This window comes from Oryctolagus cuniculus, chromosome 16 (genome assembly GCF_051225735.1).
Source record: "Oryctolagus cuniculus isolate XC-2025 breed Fujian yellow rabbit chromosome 16, ASM5122573v1, whole genome shotgun sequence".
In the NCBI taxonomy this organism is placed as follows: domain Eukaryota; kingdom Metazoa; phylum Chordata; class Mammalia; order Lagomorpha; family Leporidae; genus Oryctolagus; species Oryctolagus cuniculus.
In genome coordinates, this window is record NC_142882.1 from 18,525,891 (window position 1) to 18,544,872 (window position 18,982).

Sequence of the window (18,982 nt, forward strand, 5' to 3'; positions counted from 1 at the left end):
GCCCCTCTCATGTCCACGCCCTCCCTCATTTCATCCCATACATCTAGAGTACCTCCCATGGGATGTTCTGGGCACTTGGGATATCACCAGGACCCGATACAGGACTTACAGGGTCTGTAAGGGAATGTAAGTGAAAAATCCCCGCTCAAACACCTTCAACAAGGGGCCGTGCCCTGGCATGGTGGGTGCGTCTGCACCCTATGTGGGCTCTGGTTCGAGTCCCGGCTGCTCCACTTCCCGTCCAGCTCCCTGCTATTGCACCTGGGAAAGCAGCCAAAGCTGGCCCAAGTGCTTGGGTCCCTGACACCCACGTGGGGGACCCAGATGGAGCTCCTGGCTCCTGGGTTGGGCATGGCCAAAGAAGGCAGACAGAGAGAGAAAGAGAGAGAGAGAGAGAGAGAGAGAGAGAGAGAGAGAGGTCTTCCATCCTCTGGTTCACTCCCCCAAATGGTCACAACAGCCGGAGCTGACCAATCTGAAGCCAGGAGCCAGGAGCTCCTTCCGGGTCTCCCACGTGGGTGCAGGGGCCCAAGGACTTGGGCCATCTTCCCTGCTTTCCCAGACCATAGCAGAGAGCTGGATTGGAAGAGGAGCAGCCAGGACTCAAACCGGCGCCCATAGGGAATGCCAGCACTGCAGGCACTGCTTTACCTGCTATGCCACAGCGCTGGCCCCTAAACAAACATTTTTTTAAATTAAAAAAAAATTTTTTTGACAGGCAGAGTGGACAGTGTGAGAGAGAGACAGGGAGAAAGGTCTTCCGTTGGTTCACCCCCCCAATTGCCACTGTGGCTGGCGCGCTGTGCCGATCCGAAGCCAGAAGCCAGGTGCTTCTCCTGGTCTCCCATGGGGTGCAGGGCCCAAGCACCTGGGCCATCCTCCACTGCACTCCCGGGCCACAGCAGAGAGCTGGCCTGGAAGAGGGGCAACCGGGACAGAATCCGGCGCCCCAACCGGGACTAGAACCCAGTGTGCCGGCGCTGCAGGCGGAGGATTAGCCTAGTGAGCCGCGGCGCCAGCACAAACATTTTTTTTTTTTTTTTTAAAGAAAGAAGTGGCAAAGTAGGGGGCAAAGCTAGTTCTGCTAAGGAACATTATAGATACGCTTATAGATTTATAGATTATAAATCACTCGCAGACATTGAACAAATATTTATTAAGAATCTGGGAGGCACGTTCCAGGCTGCATTCCGGGCACTGACATTAGGACGTGGAACGAAAGCCAAAACATTCATGCACTCCCGCAGGTGATAATCTACTGCGGGGAGAAGCCACGCATGCCCCAAAAGGTGAGATAGATGCGGAGACCCGAAGGAGGTGAGAGACCTGTGGATGTTTGGGCAAAGACCTCCAGGTGGCGGGCGCAGCATGTGTAAAGGCCCTGGGGCTGCAGCACGCTGCACGTGTCCAGTGCAGCTGGGGCTGAGGGCGGGGAGGTGCCTGGGCGGGCTCTGCAGGGCCGCGTTTGAGGGCTGGCTTTTCCTGCGAGCCATGTGAGGGCAGAGCAAGGAGGAGACCCGTCCTGGGTTCTCAGAGGCTCCCGCGGGCGCATTTCCAGAGCGCTCACGGAGCGCCCCCGACGCATGGTGCAAGCTCATGTCATTGTCACCTGGACAGCCCCCTCCCCCGTACCATTCCCACCGCCCCCAGAGACGCGGCGGCGGAGGCTCAGAGAGAACAGGACCCTGACTCACGGCCACGCGCGGGGGTCGCGCGCGCCGCCGGAGGGTCCCGGCGAGGCCGCGGCGCGCGCACCGGGCTCGGAGGCGGCCGCCGAGCGCACCCCTCGCCGCCAGCCGCGTCTGCTCCAGCTTCCACACGGCGCTGTCTGTCTGCGCGCCCCCCATCTGCGCCCCAGCCGCCGCCGTCTCTCCACGCCCGGCCCCCGCACAGCGCGGCTATTTCGGGCTCAGGCATAACAGCCTGGCAGCCGGGAGGAGACGCTTCCTCCGGCCCCCGGCTCGGACCGCACGCCGCGCGCGCTTCTCTGCCGTGGGATTCCCAAGCCAGGGAAACCCCCCCCCCTCCGCGGGAAGAGGCGAGTGGGGGGGCTCTAGGGAGACCCCGGCCCCCCCCCAGCGGCCATCCCGAGCATGGACGCGGTCTGCAGCTCTGCCGTGCGTCAGCTGTCGTCTTGGCAACCGGTGGGGGACGTCATCCGCGGGCAGTGCGTCAGCCGGCCGCTGACGTCATGCCCCGGGAGAGGCAATAGGCGAGGGGCGGGTTCCAGGCGCGGCCGGCAGGGGGCGCCCCGGGGCGCTAATGGCGGGTGCCTTCGCTTGGTCCTGCAGGAGGCCCTGTCCCGGGCCGGCATGGGCTCCGCAGCCGCCACGGCGCGCTAGGCCGGAGCGATGAAGAGGAGCCGCAGCTCCCTGGCGGTGGCCGCGAGCGGGAATGAGGTGCGAGGGTCGGGGCTCCGGGGAGGGGCACGGGCGCCCCCTGGCGTCCGCGGCCGTGTCCGGCCCCGGCCCCGTGCCTCAGTTTCTTGACTTGGCTGAGTCCACTGCGCCTCAGGGGCAGGAGGCGGGGTCTCCCATGGGATTTCTCAAGTGCCCAGAGGATTTTGGTGAAGAGGTAGCGGGGCTCTGGGAGTGAGGCTTTGCAAAGGGTCTCGGATGTGTGGGGAGGGGGCGGTGGGGACCCCTGACATTTAAGCCAAGAGGGGGGCTCTCAAAGCGTGGAGGGTGGGAAGAGACCCTGAGTTGGTTGATGTCTGGAAGGGGTCTCACGGAAGGACGGAGGGCCCCGGGTTGAGACGAGAGGGGGGCCCTGCCACGGTTATGGGGGCGAAAAGGCACCCTCAGCAGGGGAGGGTCCAGCGAGTGGCTCGGACGGGAGGGGCGGGTAGGTGGTTCTGGGGGGAGGGGCTTAGAGCGCTCCGACCAGGCCACGCCCCCATCCCCGTCCCTGTCGCTCCTCAGAGGCCCCGGGAGACCCCCGAGCCTGGCCGTGCCAACATGCTGGGGGCCGACCTCCGCCGCCCTCGCCGCCGCCTCTCGTCCGGTCCCGGCCTGGGCTGGACGCAGCCTGAGCCCTCGGACCCTGGGGTCCCTCTGCCGCCACGGCCCACCACGCTGCCGCTGCTCATCCCGCCGCGGATCTACATCACCAGGGCGGAGGTCAGCAGGTAGGCTGGCGGGGGGGTGGTGGTGGTGGTGGTGGTGGTGGTAGGGGGGTGATGGGGGAGTGGACTTCGGGGGGTGCAGGCTGGGAGGTGGCCTGGGCAGAGGGCCAGCCAGCCCCTCCGGAGCTCCAGGTTGCCTGTGTGTTTGCAGAAGTCCCTGGAACTGTTGCTGGAGCCTGGCCGGCCGGGCAGCCACAACTCTGCCCGCTGAGCAGGGGGCTGGGCAGGGTTTCAGCCTAACCCTCCCTTTGCCCTGCGAATTCTCGGAGCTGGGGCAGGCTGCGGAGCCAGTGTCTGACCTCACCTGCTTCCGCTTCCCCTACTGGGAGGGTTGGGCTGCTCGCAGGCGTTCGTGGGCACGGTGGGATCCTGGCGGGCACTGGCTTTTTTTTTTTTTTTTCCCATCTCCCGCGGAGATCTAAGATTTACCCAGCTACACCCTGCACTTCCTTGGTGTTTCTCATCTAGGGTCCTCCCAGGGCACCCCAACACACGTCTTGGCGCAAGGATGATTGGAAAGCTAGACAGCTGAGCTGGCCCTGGCTGCTGGCTGCCATCTCTCTCTCTCTCTCTCTCTCTCTCTCTCTCTCTCTCTCTCTCTCTCTCGGCAGCCCCTCCCAGTCCACTCAACTGGAGGGCTCCAGGATTTCTGCTTGGGTCGTCACGATGCAGTAGCTCATTTCCAGAGAGAGGAAGTGACTGTCATTTCTCCCCCAAGGTGCACCCGCAGGCCTCCGCTTTGGTTCGGGTGCTGGGGGCTTCAGCCATAGCCCCAACTAGCAGCCCTGGCATTGGCCTGACACTGGACCTCCCGGGGAACCCAGGCCCCCCCACCCCGGGGCAGGTGCACTGGCCAAAGCTACAACCCCCACTTTGCAGGAACTGGGCTCAGCCCAGGACCCTTAAATGATCCAAGGAGGACCCGTAGCCCTAGCAGATTTCCTAGAAGCCGCTTTTGAGTGTGAACTTGGTGGGGGAGGGGAGTTCCTGAGCGACGTAGGGGACGGGAGGTCTGGCCTGTGGGATGCTCTTTGGCTGCCGGCGGGGGCTCTGGCTCTAGCTCAACGTTCGCCCACGCCTGGAGCCCCCTCTGGCGGGGAGAAAAGGGCCGTGAGGATTGGAGAGTGGCACATATTATTTTTAAAAATACAGAAGAGCGCGGAGGGGGAGGGCGGTGGCAGACGGGGGGGGGGGAGCCCAAGAGAGGGGACGCACGCAGCGCGGGGTGGGGGGAGCGGTCGTCAGAATGGGCACGGAAACCGCTTGGCTTCCGAGCACGGATGCGCTTGGGGAGTGGCACACTGGCTCCGGTGCGCTCCCCCACCCAGCCCCGCAGCCGCCGCCGGGGCTCGGCCGGAGCGCGGGGAGGCGGGGGGCGCGCGCTCTCGGATCCCGCTCGCTCTTTTGCTCGCTTGCTCGGCGCGGCGCTGGGGGAGGCGGGAGCGTGAGTCACGCCGACTCCCAATTTAGGTGCCCGAAGGGGGGCTCTAGCGGCGGGGGCCGTGGGGAGGAGGCTCGGCTGTTTACTCGCCTGAAAAGGGCACGGGGGGTGGGGGGGGTCCTGCCTCAGTTTACCTCCCGCAGAAGCGCTTTGGGAGAGGCAGCGATACCTAGAGGAGTGGGCGGGCTCCTGGAGGTGTCGGCAGCCACAGGGTGTCCTCTTGGAGCCACACACACTCAAGGCAACCAAATGGACACACCCCAGAAACACCCCAAAGAGGCCTCAGGCTACACCACACACCCCAACACACAGAGACGCCCCCCAGCACTTATCCGACGACGGAGGCCAAATCGCGCGCGCAACTCGGCGAGCGCGCGCTGACCACAACACACAAGTGGGAAATACAGACACAGCGCCCAGGCCACCGGGACGGACCCCGGAGAGGCGCACACCCTCCAAACAGGCGGCCCACGTGCGCACGCATCCCTCACCCACAGACACGCACGGATCCACAGCGAGATCCAGAGGAACAGGCAGGCGGCAGCAGCCAACCACGTGCGCACACACACTTCCAGCCGACACTGAAAACACAGACAACCCTCGGAAGGGACCACGTGCCCGCACACAGCGCCCCAGGCGCGCGCCATCCCCACGCCCCGGCCCACAGGCAGGAGGTGTCCCCCGCACGCCGCTGCTGCCCGCTGCACGCACCGCGCCCCTGGCACCCGGACCACTCCCCAAAACCTCCCACCGACCCGGGGTAGCGGCGAGGACACGCCAGCGCCGGGCTCCGCCCCCGCCGTGATGGACGGACTGAGTGACACACCGGCAACCAGTCGGGTGTCTTCTTTCCGATCGGATTAACCGTTTAACTCCTTAGCGTCCGTGCGCGCCGCTGCTAGGCAGAGCGCTCCGGAGAGAGCCGAGTTCCGGCGCCCCCTCCCCGCCGGGAGCGGGGCTGTGCGTGGGCGGGAAGGGCCCCCTCCTCGGGTGGCTGCCCCCCACTGGCCCGGACGGAGGAGGAGGGGGGCGGCGCTGACAGCCGCGGCGGGCGGGGGGCAGGGAGGGGCGGGACGGGGCGGGGGAGCCGGGGCTGGCGCCGAGCGGGGCGCCGAGCGCGGAGAGCGCAGCCGGGCTCGGAGCCGAGCGCCAGGAGCCGACAGGAAGCTGCGGCGCCCGGCCCGGGGGCGATCGGCCCGCAGCGCCCCCGGGTCTGTCCCCGGGGCGCCATGGCCCCACTGAGGCCGGGCGCACCGGCCGGACCCGGGGCGGGTGGACTCACGCGCAGCTGAGCGGGGTGCAGCTCGGAAAAGGCCGGGCCGCCCCCCCCACCCCAACGCGGGGCGCAGGTGGGGGCCGGCGCCATGGAGCCCCCGGCCGCCCCCTCGGAGAGGAGCCTGTCTCTGTCTCTGCCCGGGCCCCGGGAGGGCCAGGCCACCCTGAAGCCGCCTCCGCAGCACCTGTGGAGGCAGCCGCGGACCCCCATCCGAATCCAGCAACGCGGCTACTCGGACAGCGCGGAGCGCGCCGAGCCGGAGCGGACGCCGCACCGGCCCATCGAGCGCGCCGATGCCGTGGACACCGGCGACCGGCCCGGCCTGCGCTCCACTCGCATGTCCTGGCCCTCGTCCTTCCACGGCACGGGCACGGGCGGCGGCGGCGCGGGCGGAGGCAGCTGCAGGCGGTAAGACTCGGGGTCGGATAGGCAGATAGGCGCGCAGCGAGGACGCCGCTCGTCCCGCCGACCGCAGGGGGCGCTGTGCGCGGCGGGGGTCAGTGTGGCTGGCGGGGGCGGCGGGGGGCAGTCCTCTGCGGGGGGCGTTCTGGCCCCGGGCCCCTGCTCGTGCGTGGCACAGGAGGCTTCCTACCTGAGCTTGGCCATGGGTCGATGCCAACACACGATGCTACGTGTGGCCTTAACCGCGTCTGGGTTAGGGAAGGGGCCACAGCTTCAGTCTGTTTAGTCGCTGGCAAGACAGTGGCTAAAGGGGGGTATGTCTTGGGGGGACTTTCCTGGAGTCAAGGGGCTGGGAGCTAGATGCTCTGTGTATGGGGTATCCTGGGGGCACTTTGTTGGGGGGCCGCTTGGGGGACCACACTTTCTGGGGGGCATTTGTAGACTCCTCTGTAGCAGCTGGCAGGCAGGGATCCAGAGGTCTTCTGGGGGAGCAGTGTTTCGGGGGGCCCTGTGTGTTGAGTTGGAGCCCCCATGGGGCTGGAGAGTTGGGGTGCAGTGTGTTGAGGGGGTGTCTGATGATCTCTGGCTGCGGTGGGACCAGCGGCGGGTGCCTGGCTGGGTGCTCAGCCTAGGCATCTGGGGTCCATCCGTGATGGTGACGCTGTCATCCGGTGTCTCCAGGACCTGGTGGTGGGGACGTGGTACTCCGAGGTCAGTCACTGTGTGCTTCTGGGACAGTGTGGTGACAGTATGACTGTGCCTGCCATGGGGGTGCTGTGACTCCACGACTCAGCGTCCCCATGGGACATGGTGATGGTGACACAGTGGCTGTGTCTGCCCCCAGGGCGGCGTGGTCGTGACATGGACAGCGTGTGACAGTGCGTGCCTCTGGGATGCTGTGACTCTGTGACAGGGTGACCCAGGGATGGTGACACAGTGTCTGCTCCCCAGGGGACAGTGGCTGGGAGACGGGGTCTGTGCCCCAGGGGCATGCTGGGATTACGCCAGGGACCGTGGGGCTGTCCCTGGGACACCTTGCAGGTGGTCTTGTCTGAGAGCCGGTGCTGGGGTTTGGGGCCCGTATTTCGTGGGCTGGAATCACCTGGTGTCCTTAAGGATTCTGCCTGCTTGGGTGGTACTGATTGACGGCTCAGGCCGCGTGCTGGGCCTGACTCTTGGGGATCGTGAGGGTCAGGCTTCTCATGGATGTGGAGTTCCCGAAGGAGGCTGAACCCCTGTTCTTTGTAGGTGCTCTCCGGGGACCCTCCGCAGAACTGCCCAGGTCACCCCCACCTTCAATGCACAGCCCCCCCCCCCCCGGCCCCATCACCCTTGCTCCGGCCACGAAGCCAGTGTCTGTCCTGAGGCGGGGGTGGGTGGGAGGACAGCCTGATTTTCCCCAAAAGGAGCTGGAAAGAAGTTGAAGGAAAACAAAGCTGGAATCAACAGGAAATGCCAAGACCAGAGGCGGGGAGGGAGGGAGGGGCTGGGGTGTGTGTGTGTGTGTGTGTGTGTGTGTGTGTTGGAGTGGGTCCTGTTCCTTCTAAGGAACCCCCCTCACACACACACACACACTGCCCACCTGTGCCGCATCCCTGTAGGACAGGGAGGCCCACAGAGCAGGAAGAAAGTTCCCGCGGGTCTGTGTACACACCCAGGTCTGCCCCAGCCTGTGTGTCTTTGTGTAAGTGTCTGGCCCTCGCTGAGCTCCGGGCTCCGAGTGACTGCCCAGGAAACGGTCCTGGGGGTGGGGGCAGAGCCAACACAGGGAGGGGCAACCAAAAAAAAAAAAAAAAAAAAACAACACCACATCCCCCCCTCCCCGGCATGGGCTCAGGTGTCTGTTTCTCTCTGGGTCTCTGTGCTGTGGGCTGAGGGAGGCCATTGGTGCCAGCAACCTCCCCCCACTCGCTGGAGGGGGAGCAGGGGAGGGGGCCCTGTCTGTTGAGCACTGGCTGGTGTTTCTCCAGGGAGGGGCGCTGCCAGTGCACAGAGGGGTGGGTGCAGGTTCTGGCACCCCACGTTGGAGTTCATCCAGTGAGCTCCCCCCCCAACTTGAGTCACAGCCATCCCCAGAGAGAGAGAGAGAGAGGGCACTGCTCCCCCCCCATGCAAGGTGGCACCCACACCCGCGGCCCCTCCAGACCTGGGGATGCATGAGACTGCGCTGCTGGCGCCCCGCGGGGCTGAGTCACGCACCGCCACGATCTGTCAAGAGGCAGATGGAGCGGGAGGAAGAGGAGGACTTGTTGGGGGGGGTGTGGGTGCCTGATTTGGGGGCTGGGCCAATGCACCGATCTGCCCTCCTCCTTGGGACCCTAAACTCTGCCCCCATGGAAGCGAGTTGCGCTGCGTGGTCCCAGGCGAGGGTGGAGGCAACCGGGTGCAGGCCTCGGGCTGGTCGGTGATCTCTGACTTCTCTTAGCCCGCGCCTGCCTTGGTGCCTTGGCGCCCGGTCCCTGTCTGTGTGTTGGGAGCAGGGTTGGGTGGGGGGGGTCCCCCTCCGCGCGCCCTCTGCTGGGCGACGAGAAAAGCGCAGTCTTGGGTGTGCGCTCCGCGCCGGGGGCCGCCTCCGGGACACGAGTCCCCGAGCGAAGCCAAGCCGCCAGCGCCACGGCCCCTGCCGCCGCGCCCCGGATTATTATTTCATGCATATTGAGCGCTTTGCGGGGAGCGGGCGCCAGGACGGCCGACCGCAGGCTGCGGGGTGGGCTTGGGACCGGTCCCCGGCTCCCATCCACCACGCACCCCTAGCCCAGCGCAGCGGCGACCTGGGCGGGAAAGTTGCGGACACGGAGTTCCCGTCCCGTGTCCGCGCGCTTGGCCCCGGTGCGGACGCCAGGGGCCTCCCAGGACCCGGGAGCTGTGCTTCCTCCTACCAAGGAAACCGAGACGAGACGACTGGCCCGCCCGCTGACGCACAGTGTGGCCTGGGCGCAGCGCTAGTGCGTCCCCAAAGCTGGGCTGAGAAATGGGAACTGGTCCCCGCCCCCTCGTCCCGGGCTGCGGCGGGGCCGGGCAGCCCGGAGCTGCTGTTTGGAGCAAACACTTCCTCAGATGACGTCAGCAGAGAGAAAGGGGGCGTCCCCCAGACGGCAAACCCAGCCCATCTGGCGCTGGTAACGGATCCCCTGCAGGAAACTGGGGCTTTGGACCCGAGGGAGCACGGAGTTTGCGCGCACGGTTTTTCCTCGTGAGACGCAAAGAGTTCAAGTTCAGGTTTCCCCAGGTGTGCGCTAGTTTCTTTGCCGGCTGCACCTGCAGGGGCCCTGGCTCAGCCGGGCTGGGGGACCATCCAGACGCTGCTGTGTGCGGCTCTCAGGCCAGAGCGTGATGCAGAATGGCAAGTGGAGCCAGGAGATAATTTTAGACGGTGACACGTGGGGGGGATGGAGAAAAGACGGGCCCTGAGGTCAGGGAAGGCCTTTCCAAGAGGATGACATTTGAGCAGAGACCTAAATAAAACCCCGGGAGGGTGCTGTGAGTCTGATGCGAGAGGGTGCCAGCCGGCAGGAACAGGCTGTGCAAAGGTACTGGGGCAGAGTGGGGGGGGCGGTGAATGGGAGGAGGTGAGGCAGGGAGGTGTGGGGCAGCTTTTTTCTCCACCGATGGAGAGAAACTGACCGTTGGAAAGGCCAGTGTAGCCTAGTAGCTAAATTCACAGTCTGGAGCCAGACCACTCGGGGTCCCTAATCTAGTTCTGCTCCTGGCGGGATGGGTGACTGGCCAGGCCACTTCCCGTCTCTGGGGACAAGAACCCGCTCTCAAGGGTTCGTCGGGGAATGAGCAGGCAGAACAGCGCAGGGACAGCTGAGTGGCCGAGCAAGGATGCCCGCCCGCCCTTGCTCCCCATCTGTGCCTCCTCTGTGGGGGCCCTGGATCTTCCTGGGCCTGGGGCCGGCGTTCTGACCCGCGGACCTGTAGCACAGCCGCCGACATTTTAGTCCACCTAAGCCAAGGGGCGTTACTGACCCCTAGCGGCTAAAGGCTGCGTGCGCTGCACCTGCTCTAAGTGGCCGCCCAGCAGTCTCCCCGCACCCCCCCCCAACACCCCATGTCTGTAGCGCCGAGGCTGAGAAACCTCAGGCTCTGAACCAGGCGCTGTCACCTCCACGGGTGATAATTGGTTCTTGCTGGGCACAGGAGCGGTGATAAAAACCTCCCGTTAAGGGCATGTATACAGGTGTCCCCAAGTCCCGTGTATAAAATGGCACAGCGTTTGCATAGAAATTCTTTGCCCCTTCCTGTATACTTTGGGTCCTCTCTGGCTGGCTTGCAATACCTCCTACAAGATAAATGCTGCCTAAGTAGTTTCTAGGCTGTATTGCTTAGGGAATAATGACGAGAACAAATTTTAAAGGCTTATTTTCTTTGAAAGGCAGAGTTAGAGAGAGAGATCTTCCATCTGCTGGTTCACTCCTCAAATGGCCTCAATGGGCAGGGCTGGGCCAGGCCAAAGCCAGGAGCCTGGAACTCTATCTGGGTCTCCCATGTGGGTGCAGGAGCCCAAGCACTTGGGCCATCTTCCGCTGCCCTCGCAGGCACATTAGCGGGGAGCTGGGTGGGAAGTGGGGCAGCTGGGACTTGAACCGGTGCTCTTATGGGATGCCGACATCACAGGTGCAGGCTTAACCTGCTGTACCACACAGCGCCAGCCCCCAGACGGAAAGTTTTCCTGAATGCTTTGCCATCTGAGATTGGTTGGATCAGAATGCAGAAGCCACAGAGAGAAAGGCGACTGTACACAGAGGATGTAAACAGTTGGTGGGCGCGACATCTTTTTAGGGGAGAAATGCCTCCCGAGTCAACCCCAGAGGCAATAATGAAGTAAAATGTGCAGACAGACCTAGCACCTGGCCCAACCAATGGCTGCGTGTGTGTGACCTTGAAGCAACCTTGACTTTTTTTTTTCTCTCCAAGGCTCAGTTTTCCCGTCTATAAAATGGAGACCATAGTAGCACCCCGTGGGTGTTTGGGGAGGATTAAATGAGATACTAGCTAGCGGTTCAGACTGCCCAGGAAACCCTTTCAAGGTTAGCTGCCATCATCATCATCCTCATCATGGTCTTCATCATCATGGTCCTTGTCTTTGCTCTTTGTCTCCTCGGGTTAGTACAGTGCCTTGCAAATTAGCTTTGGGTAAATGTCTTCTCAGGGGTGGGAGTTTGGTGCAGCAGTTAAAGTGTTAAGACACACAGGGGCCCAGAGCTGTGGCATAGTGGGTAAATCTGCTGCTTGCAGTGCCAGCATCCCATATGGGCGCCGGTTCAAGTCCTACCTGCTCCTCTTCCAATCCAGCTCTCTGCTGTGGCCTGGGAAAGCAGTGGAAGATGGCCCAAGTCCTTGGGCCCCTGCACTCACATGGGAGACCTGGAAGAAGCTCCTGGCTCCTGGCTTCAGATTGGCGCAGCTCCAGCCGTTGCAGCCATCTGGGGAGTGAACCAGCAGATGGAAGACTTTTCTCTCTCTCTCTCTAACTCTGCTTTTCAAATAAATAAATAAATCTTAAGAAAAAAAAAAAGGACACCCACATCCTGTATTGGGAGATCCTGGATTCAATTCCCAGTTCCGGCTCCGGCTCCTAGCTTCAGCTTCCTGCCGAGGTGCACCCTGGGAGGCAGCAGGTGATGCCTCAAGTGTTTGGGTCTCTGCCACCCACATGAGAGACCTGGATGGAGCTCCCAGCTCCTGGCTTTGCCCCGTCCTTGCTATTATGGGTATTTGGGGAGTGAGCCAGCAGATGGAAGATTTCTCTCTCCTCTCTCTGTCTCCCTGCTTTAATAACTTCAAATAAATACAGTTTAAAAATAAATTTTTTAACATAATGCTAGCATTACTGTCATTTAGTGAGCACTTACTATGCCCAGATCCTTACCCTGTGCATGCAGGAGGTGGATATGATTATTACTTCCATTTTACAGCTGGGAAGACTGAGGGTCAGTGAAGTGATTTGCCCACCATCGAATGGCTAAGAAATGCCAGAGGTCAGGCTCAAGCTTAGGCCACCTGACCCTGGGCCCAGTGGTGTGAGAGCCGACAGGTGCCAAAGCAGGGAGGAATTTAGAGTGGCGACACCCTAACTAAAATAGATTCATCCTAGGGGCGGGCACTGTGGCATAGCGGGTAAAGCCACCGCCTGCAGTGCTGGCAGCCCATGTGGGCGCAGGTTCAAGTCCCGGCTGCTCCACTTCCGATCCAGCTCTCTGCTGTGGCCTGGGAAAGCAATAGAAGATGGCCCAAGTCCTTGGACCCCTGCACCCGTGTGGGAGACCCGGAAGAAGCTCCTGGCTCCTGGCTTCTGATTGGCACAGCTCCCGCCATTTTGGCCATTTGGGGAGTGAACCAGTGGATGGAAGATCTCTCTCTCTCTGCTTCTCCTTCTCACTCTTTGAAATAAATGAATAAATGTTTAAAAAATAGATTCACCCCCCCTTTTTAAAGTTAAACTTTGCTTCCTGTGCAAGGGTCTTTATTTATTTTTTTGAAAGGCAGAGAGAAAGACGGAGACACCACCCCACCCCACCATCCGTGGGTTCACTCCTCAAATGCCTGCAGCAGCCAGGGTTGGGCCAGGCTCCAGCCAGGAGCTGGAGTTCCATCCAGGTCTCCCATGGGGGTGACAAGGACCCAAGTACCGGAGTCATCGCCCGCTGCCTCCCACAGTGCGCATTAACAGGAAGCGGGGATTGGGTGGGACCGGAGCTGGGATTCGAACCCAGGTGATCCAGTACGGGATGCTGGTATCCCGATCGGCTTAACCTACGCCATCAGGAATGTCTCAGACCTGTCCCCAAGGATTGTGGGTGCACCTTGGAGTCTGGCCTGATGTCTGACATGGTCTTGGGAGTCGTGGAGGAATCTAGTTTGTGCCCTAGGGGTTCATGGGGCACCCCAGGATTTTGGTGGCACCTATGTAGTGACGGGGGTCCCGAGTCAGTAGCACTCCTGAGGTTGTGTTGGGGTCTTATCCCAGGGATGAAGGGACTTCGCAGGGACTGTGGGGACCACAGGGATTGGGGGGTTCATCTGTGATCTGGGGAATGACTCTGTGGTCCTGGGGGGATGATGGGGTACCCTAGGGGGCCTCTGGGATGCCAGGGGTCCTGGAATGGGAAGGACTTTCTCCTGGGCGCTTGGAGCGCTACTGGGGTCTGCAGGAGCATCCTGGGATTCTTGGGGTGCCCCTGGGGTTTGTAGGAGGGGCTCCAGAGCAGTGAGCACACTGTTAGATTTGTGGGGAGATCTGGAGAGCTACCGCAGTGCACCTGTGCCTGTGGGGGCCTCTCTCAGAGCACTTGTGGGTTTTGTGCGGGATCCCAGGGATTTGGGGGTGCCCTTGGGTTCTGAGGGGGGAGGTTTCGGGTACTGTGAGGGTGCTGCGGGCATTGTGGAGCTGTGTGAGGGGCTGTGTGGCCCCAACACCACTGGGGCATTTGTGGGTCACCCCAGAAAGCCCCGGAGGGCACTTCCGGGGGTTGTGGGGACGCTAGAGGGACTACAGGCCGTTCCTGGGGTCTGCGGGGGAGTCCCCGCCGCGGCCTGTGTGGGCGCCCCAGGCCCGCCCCTCCCCGCCCTGCCCTGCCCTGGAGGCGGCCCCGGCGGCGCGAAGCCGGAAGGGCCGAGGCCGCCGCGGGGCGGGGTGCGGCCCGCGGGCCCCGGGGCTGGGCGGCCAGGCCTGCGTGGGGCGCGCGCGGGGCGGGCGGCGCAGCTCCCCGGCGCCCTCCGAGGCGGGCCCGCCCCGCGCCCCCGCGGCCATGGCGCGGCCGCGCGGCCTGGGCCGCATCCCCGAGCTGCGGCCGGCGGCCTTCCCGGCGGCGGCGGCGGCGGCGGCAGCCGAGGACGAGGCGTTCCTGCCCGAGCCGTCGGCCCCACGCGCTGCCCGCCGTCCACGATCGCCGCCCTCCTCGCCCGTCTTCTTCGCCAGCCCGTCCCCAACTTTCCGCAGGCGCCTTAGGCTGCTCCGCAGCGCCCAGGACTTCGGCCGCCACGCGTTGGCCTGGTGAGTGCGTCCGGGGAGCCGTGGGTTCCAGGCCCCCCGTCTTGGCCACCTGGCGCGCGTCCAGATCTGGGGCCCTGTGACTTGCCCTCCACTTTTCCTCTTCGGTCACATGGCCCCGATAGAAATCACCCCCTGCCTGCTGGGGTTGCTGGGCAGACATCTGCAAATGCATGCAGTAGGCGCTCAATAAGCGCTGCTGCGGTCTTCTCACTTCCTGTGTAAACCTCAGGCTGTGGTCAGGCTTTGGGGGCAGTGAGGCCGGATACCTCCAGGGTTACCTGGGGACTGTGGGGCCAGCAGGGCCCCCCGGGGGCTGGGAGGCTCAGCGGTGTGACCACGTGTTGGGGGGGGGTCCCGCAGGGGTTTTCGTCCTGGCCTGACCGTGGGTGGGCTGCAGAGGCCAGGAGCTGGGGATGGATGGCATGGAGGCCACGTCCAGTCCAGCTGTGCAGGGTCCCTTAGTTCTGGAGAGGGAGGTGGGCCCTGTAGGCTTCTCCCAAGGGAGGCACCGGGAGGCAGGCCCTGGGAAGGGGTGGGGGCAGGGAGTGCACCTGTGGGAGCCCCGCTGGGGGTCCAGGACGTGTTGGGGAGAACTCCGTGGGCTCTGTTTCTGCCTCTCCTCCCCGTCCCCCTCGCCAAGGTCCACATCTCTCCCCTTGGGCTTTTTGTCACCGGTCCCTGCCCTCTGCCTGCGAGAGCTGGTCTCATTCCCCCGAGGGCGCGCGCGCAGTGAGCTGAGACCTGGAGCGGCCCGGCTGGACGTCAGGGCGGGGAGGGGGGAAAGGCGGGGCCAGAGGAGGTGGCGGAGGAGGAGGGGTGTGTGTCTGGGGGATGGGCCTGGAGCCCGGGAAACCTGAGCCCCGGGCACCCCCCAGGGCCAGGGAGGGAGGGCGCAGGCCGAAAGCGAGTGCCCAGTTCCGCAGGGCCCCTGCAGGGGGAGGCGGGCCCAGAGCTCACCCCCTCCCCCCGGAACGGGGGCCATCCCCGGGGAAGGGGGGGGTCACCGGGAGGGGGGGCGGGCATAGGGGCGGTGCTAGCAGCCGCCGCAGCCCGTCATTACCGCTGCTGATACCTCGGGTCTGGAGAGCAGTGCCCGCCACAGCACCTTGCAGCCGTCCCCATGCACTCCTCGACGGCGCTTGGCTCCCATGCGCTCCGGTGCAGCGCCCCGGGCCCGGCCCCGGCCCCCCGCCCTGGCCCTGTCCCCCTCGGCCCCTGACTCTCTGACCCACTTCTCGTTCAGCGATGAGGACACGCGTCGGCACTCGCTGCGCCGATCTGTCAGGTGGGTGGCTCCCGATCAGTCCCCTCCTTTGCTGCTGGAGGGTCCTGGCTGCGTGGGCGGCGTAGGCGCCTCCCCAGTCTGCCTTGGGGGAGTCCTGGGACACAGGAGCTGGCTGGGGCCCCACCCCGTTCCCTGCCTTTACTAAAGGTCTGGGTGCTGCTGAGGGCTTCCTGGAGGAGGCAGATCCCAAAGTGGGTGCTAAGTCCTACTCCCTTCCTGCTTGTCCAGCTCCCTGCACCCTCCTTGGGCTCCTAAACGCGGGCTTGTGGCCCTCACCCTGGCTGGGACTCTGGGTGTCCCGCGTCACCTGGGCTTGACTCCCAGACCACTGGCCTGGAGCCAGCTCCCCAGAGCCCTGCTCTGCTGCTCCGAGCCTCCAACCTTAGCCCTCCTGGGTGGGGCTGGCAGTCAGGCTGAGTCGGGGGTGGGGTGGGGAGAGGTTCTTGGCCACCCGGAGGCCATTCGGAATCAGCTGGCCAGACTGGGCCGGGGAAGTGGCCTTGTGGTTGTTGGAGCATTGAGGGTGGCAGCCGGTGAGATACCTACCTGGACTCAGCTTGTAGATGCCTACACACAGGGCAATGGGTCACCTGGTGTTTGCTATACCGAGTGTGGCCGCCTGGCTTGGTGGGGGGGTGACACAAACCTGGCCCCACATATATTCCCGGGACCAGACTCTCACCTGCACCCCAACTCAGACAGGAACACCCCATACCCACGCGGGTCGGGGGCCGTCACACACACTCAGAGCCGCCAGAGGCCCCCAGGCACCCACAGACATCCTGTCCCTGGCACACACACAGAGGTACGGCTGCACGCTGACCCACAGCCGCACACGGGCCTCCCCTCCCCCCCATGCATCCATCCCCTCTCCTTGCACACCCAGCTCCACAAACAGCCGTGTCACCTGGCACCACGCGCCCGCCTGGCAGACACGGCCAGCCTGACACCCGTCAGCTTGCCCTCAGCCTCCGTGTGTGACCTTCACAGAGCAAATGCCAGGCCTTTCCATGAAGGCTGCTTGCCACCTCCTGGGAGGGAGTCCGGTGGAGAGGGGGCAGGGAACCCCCAGAGACACCAGGCCTGGCTCTGCCTCCGCCCAGCGAGTCGGCCTGCAGCTTTGGTGGTCCCGCGGCCAAGTTCCAGTCCACGTTCTTCGGCTGAGCTAATCATCCTTTCTGTGCCTCGGTTGCTCTGTCTGGGAAATGGGTCGGCAGTGTGCGCCCAGGCATAGCAGTAACAGTGTTACAGGCTATGCGTTCCCTTTCACTGCCCATCCCCCCGCCAAGCTTGTTTGTTTCCCATCCAGCTCTGCCCCAGGAATCCCTGGGGTCTGGATCTGTCCCTGGACTCCCCCGGCCCCCCAGCGGCCCCGTCTGATGCCCGGGGGGTGGGGGGGGAGCCCAGGTGGGCAGACCTAAGTGGCTCACGGAGGTGGAAGCGGACTTCATTTGAGTATGCCACCAGGCGATGAGCCCGGCCCAGAGGGAGTGCCTGGGGCGTGTGGCTGGGAGGACAGCTGTCCCTGAGTGTGGTTTGTGGCCTTTCAGGTCCCGCGGGCACAGCGCTGGCCCCAAGGTTTGGTTTGGGAGGTGGCGGGCAGCTGAGTGTCTCCCAGGCCGCAGCTCAGTGGCTCCAATCCGCGCCCCCCCCCCTCCTTCAGCAGCCTGGGAGACATCTGCTCCTGCGCCCTAAGCACCAGGGAAAGCCCTGGGGAGTGTCCTCTCTCTCCCCAGGCCGCTGGGCTCCTGCTGACGTGAGCGCGTCTCCAAGGGCTTGTGTATCTGCCAGCAGCGTTGGCTGGGCGTGCTCTCCGGGGCTGTGTCTCCCATTCCCTAACTTGTAGCTCTGGCTCCCAGGCAAGGGGTGGGGTGGGGTGGGGAAGGGGGGGTGGCACGGGGAGGTCTTCTGCGTGGAGTGCGATCCCCGGTGGCACCGATCGGACCATCCAAAACCAGGCTGGGCCCTGGGAGACAGGACATGGTTCCCAAGGCTGCGTGGCCACCAACCCCTCATTGGCGCGCTGTGCCTGCGTCTTGTCCAACAGGTGTGTGAATGGAGTGGGTGGCCGTACATGGGTTGATGTGTATAAGGCATTTGGACAGCCCCAGGTGCACAGCAAGAACCCCATAAGGGTCTTTTTTTTTTATTATTTTTTACAGACAGAGTGGACAGTGAGAGAGAGACAGAGAGAAAGGTCTTCCTTTTGCGGTTGGTTCACCCTCCCATGGCTGCCGCGGCCGGCGCGCTGCAGCCGGTGCACCGCGCTGATCCGATGGCAGGAGCCAGGAGCCAGGTGCTTCTCCTGGTCTCCCATGGGGTGCAGGGCCCAAGCACTTGGGCCATCCTTCACTGCACTCCCTGGCCACAGCAGGGAGCTGGCCTGGAAGAGGGGCAACCGGGACAGAATCCGGCGCCCCGAGCGGGACTAGAACCCGGTGTGCCAACACCGCAAGGCAGAGGATTAGCCTAGTGAGCCGCGGCGCCAGCCCCTCATAAGGGTCTTGATATACAGGTTGAGCTTCTGTAATCTGAAACAGAGAGAGAGAGAGAGAGAGAGAGAGAGAGAGAGAGAGAGAGGAGAGAGATCGCCCACCTGCTACTTCACTCCCCACATGCCTACCAGAGCCAGACCAGGGCCAGGAGCCCAGAACCCAGTGCGCTCTCTCATGTGGGTGTTTGGCACCTGCAGCCCGTATCTGAGCTCCAGTCCCGGCTATGCGGCTTCATGCTGAGCAGTTCCGATGCTGGGCCCCTGCCCCTCTTGGAGGGGATCCGGGTGACGTCCCCGGTTCTTGACTTCAGCCTGGCCCAGTCCTGGCTGCTATAGGGGGCATTTGGAGAGTGAACCAGCAGAGGGGAGATCTCTCAGTTTTTCTGTGTCACTCTGCCTTTCAAATAGAATGAAAGTGCATTTTAAAGATGGCAGTGAGTAAATGTTTAAGCATCTGTCTGGGTGGAGCTCCTGTGTTGAGCCGCTCATCCGTCAGTGGAGTCCCATTGGGACAAACACAGGTGTGCACGCATCCCTGTGAATCTCTACTTCCAATTCACTCTCTGGGCCAGGCCGAAGCCAGGAGCGCCATCCAGGTCTCCCATGGGGGTGCAGGGACCCAAGCACTTGGGCCATCACCTGCTGCCTCCGAGGGTGGGCATGAGCAGGAAGTGGAGCTGGGGTTCAAACCCAGGCTCTGAGATACGGGATGTGGCTGTGCCACGTCGCGTCTCAACCGGTGTACCACGGGGTCTGCCCCAATTCGCGTTTTCGGAAAGCGCTAGGCGTCCTGTCGCCTGGGCCGTGGGAACGCCCTGCGGTCCCGATTCCTGCTTCTGACTTGGGTAGCCATGTGCTCCTCCGGCTCTGTCTTCTGGGGAAGTGTGTTGAAATCTTGTGGTCGTATCTGAACTGGGCGGTTTGTTTTTCATTTGTGGCTGAGTTATAGCAACTGTTTATC

General features: G+C 63.6%; 1 protein-coding gene and 1 long non-coding RNA gene across 4 annotated transcripts in view; both read left to right on the plus strand.

The window, feature by feature from the left end:
• Positions 1 to 1,244: 1,244 nt before the first annotated feature.
• On the plus strand, positions 1,245 to 3,131 carry LOC149121569 (uncharacterized). The gene is made up of 3 exons (XR_016222627.1): positions 1,245 to 1,317; positions 2,292 to 2,399; positions 2,922 to 3,131. It is a non-coding gene; the product is annotated as an uncharacterized LOC149121569 (long non-coding RNA).
• A 2,556-nt stretch (positions 3,132 to 5,687) lies between these two features.
• Positions 5,688 to 18,982, plus strand: part of LOC100009247 (3',5'-cyclic-AMP phosphodiesterase 4A) — a 29,535-nt gene continuing 16,240 nt past the window's right edge. Inside the window, exon 1 of one of the 3 annotated variants that reach the window (XM_051838134.3) lies at positions 5,688 to 6,249. In XM_051838134.3, the coding sequence (XP_051694094.2) occupies positions 5,930 to 6,249 (320 nt within the window). In that variant the 5' untranslated portion in view covers positions 5,688 to 5,929. Of the gene's footprint in view, positions 6,250 to 13,881; positions 14,243 to 15,279; positions 15,528 to 18,982 lie in introns of those variants that run through there. The other 2 variants (XM_070059173.2, XM_051838136.3) reach the window with 2 other exon arrangements.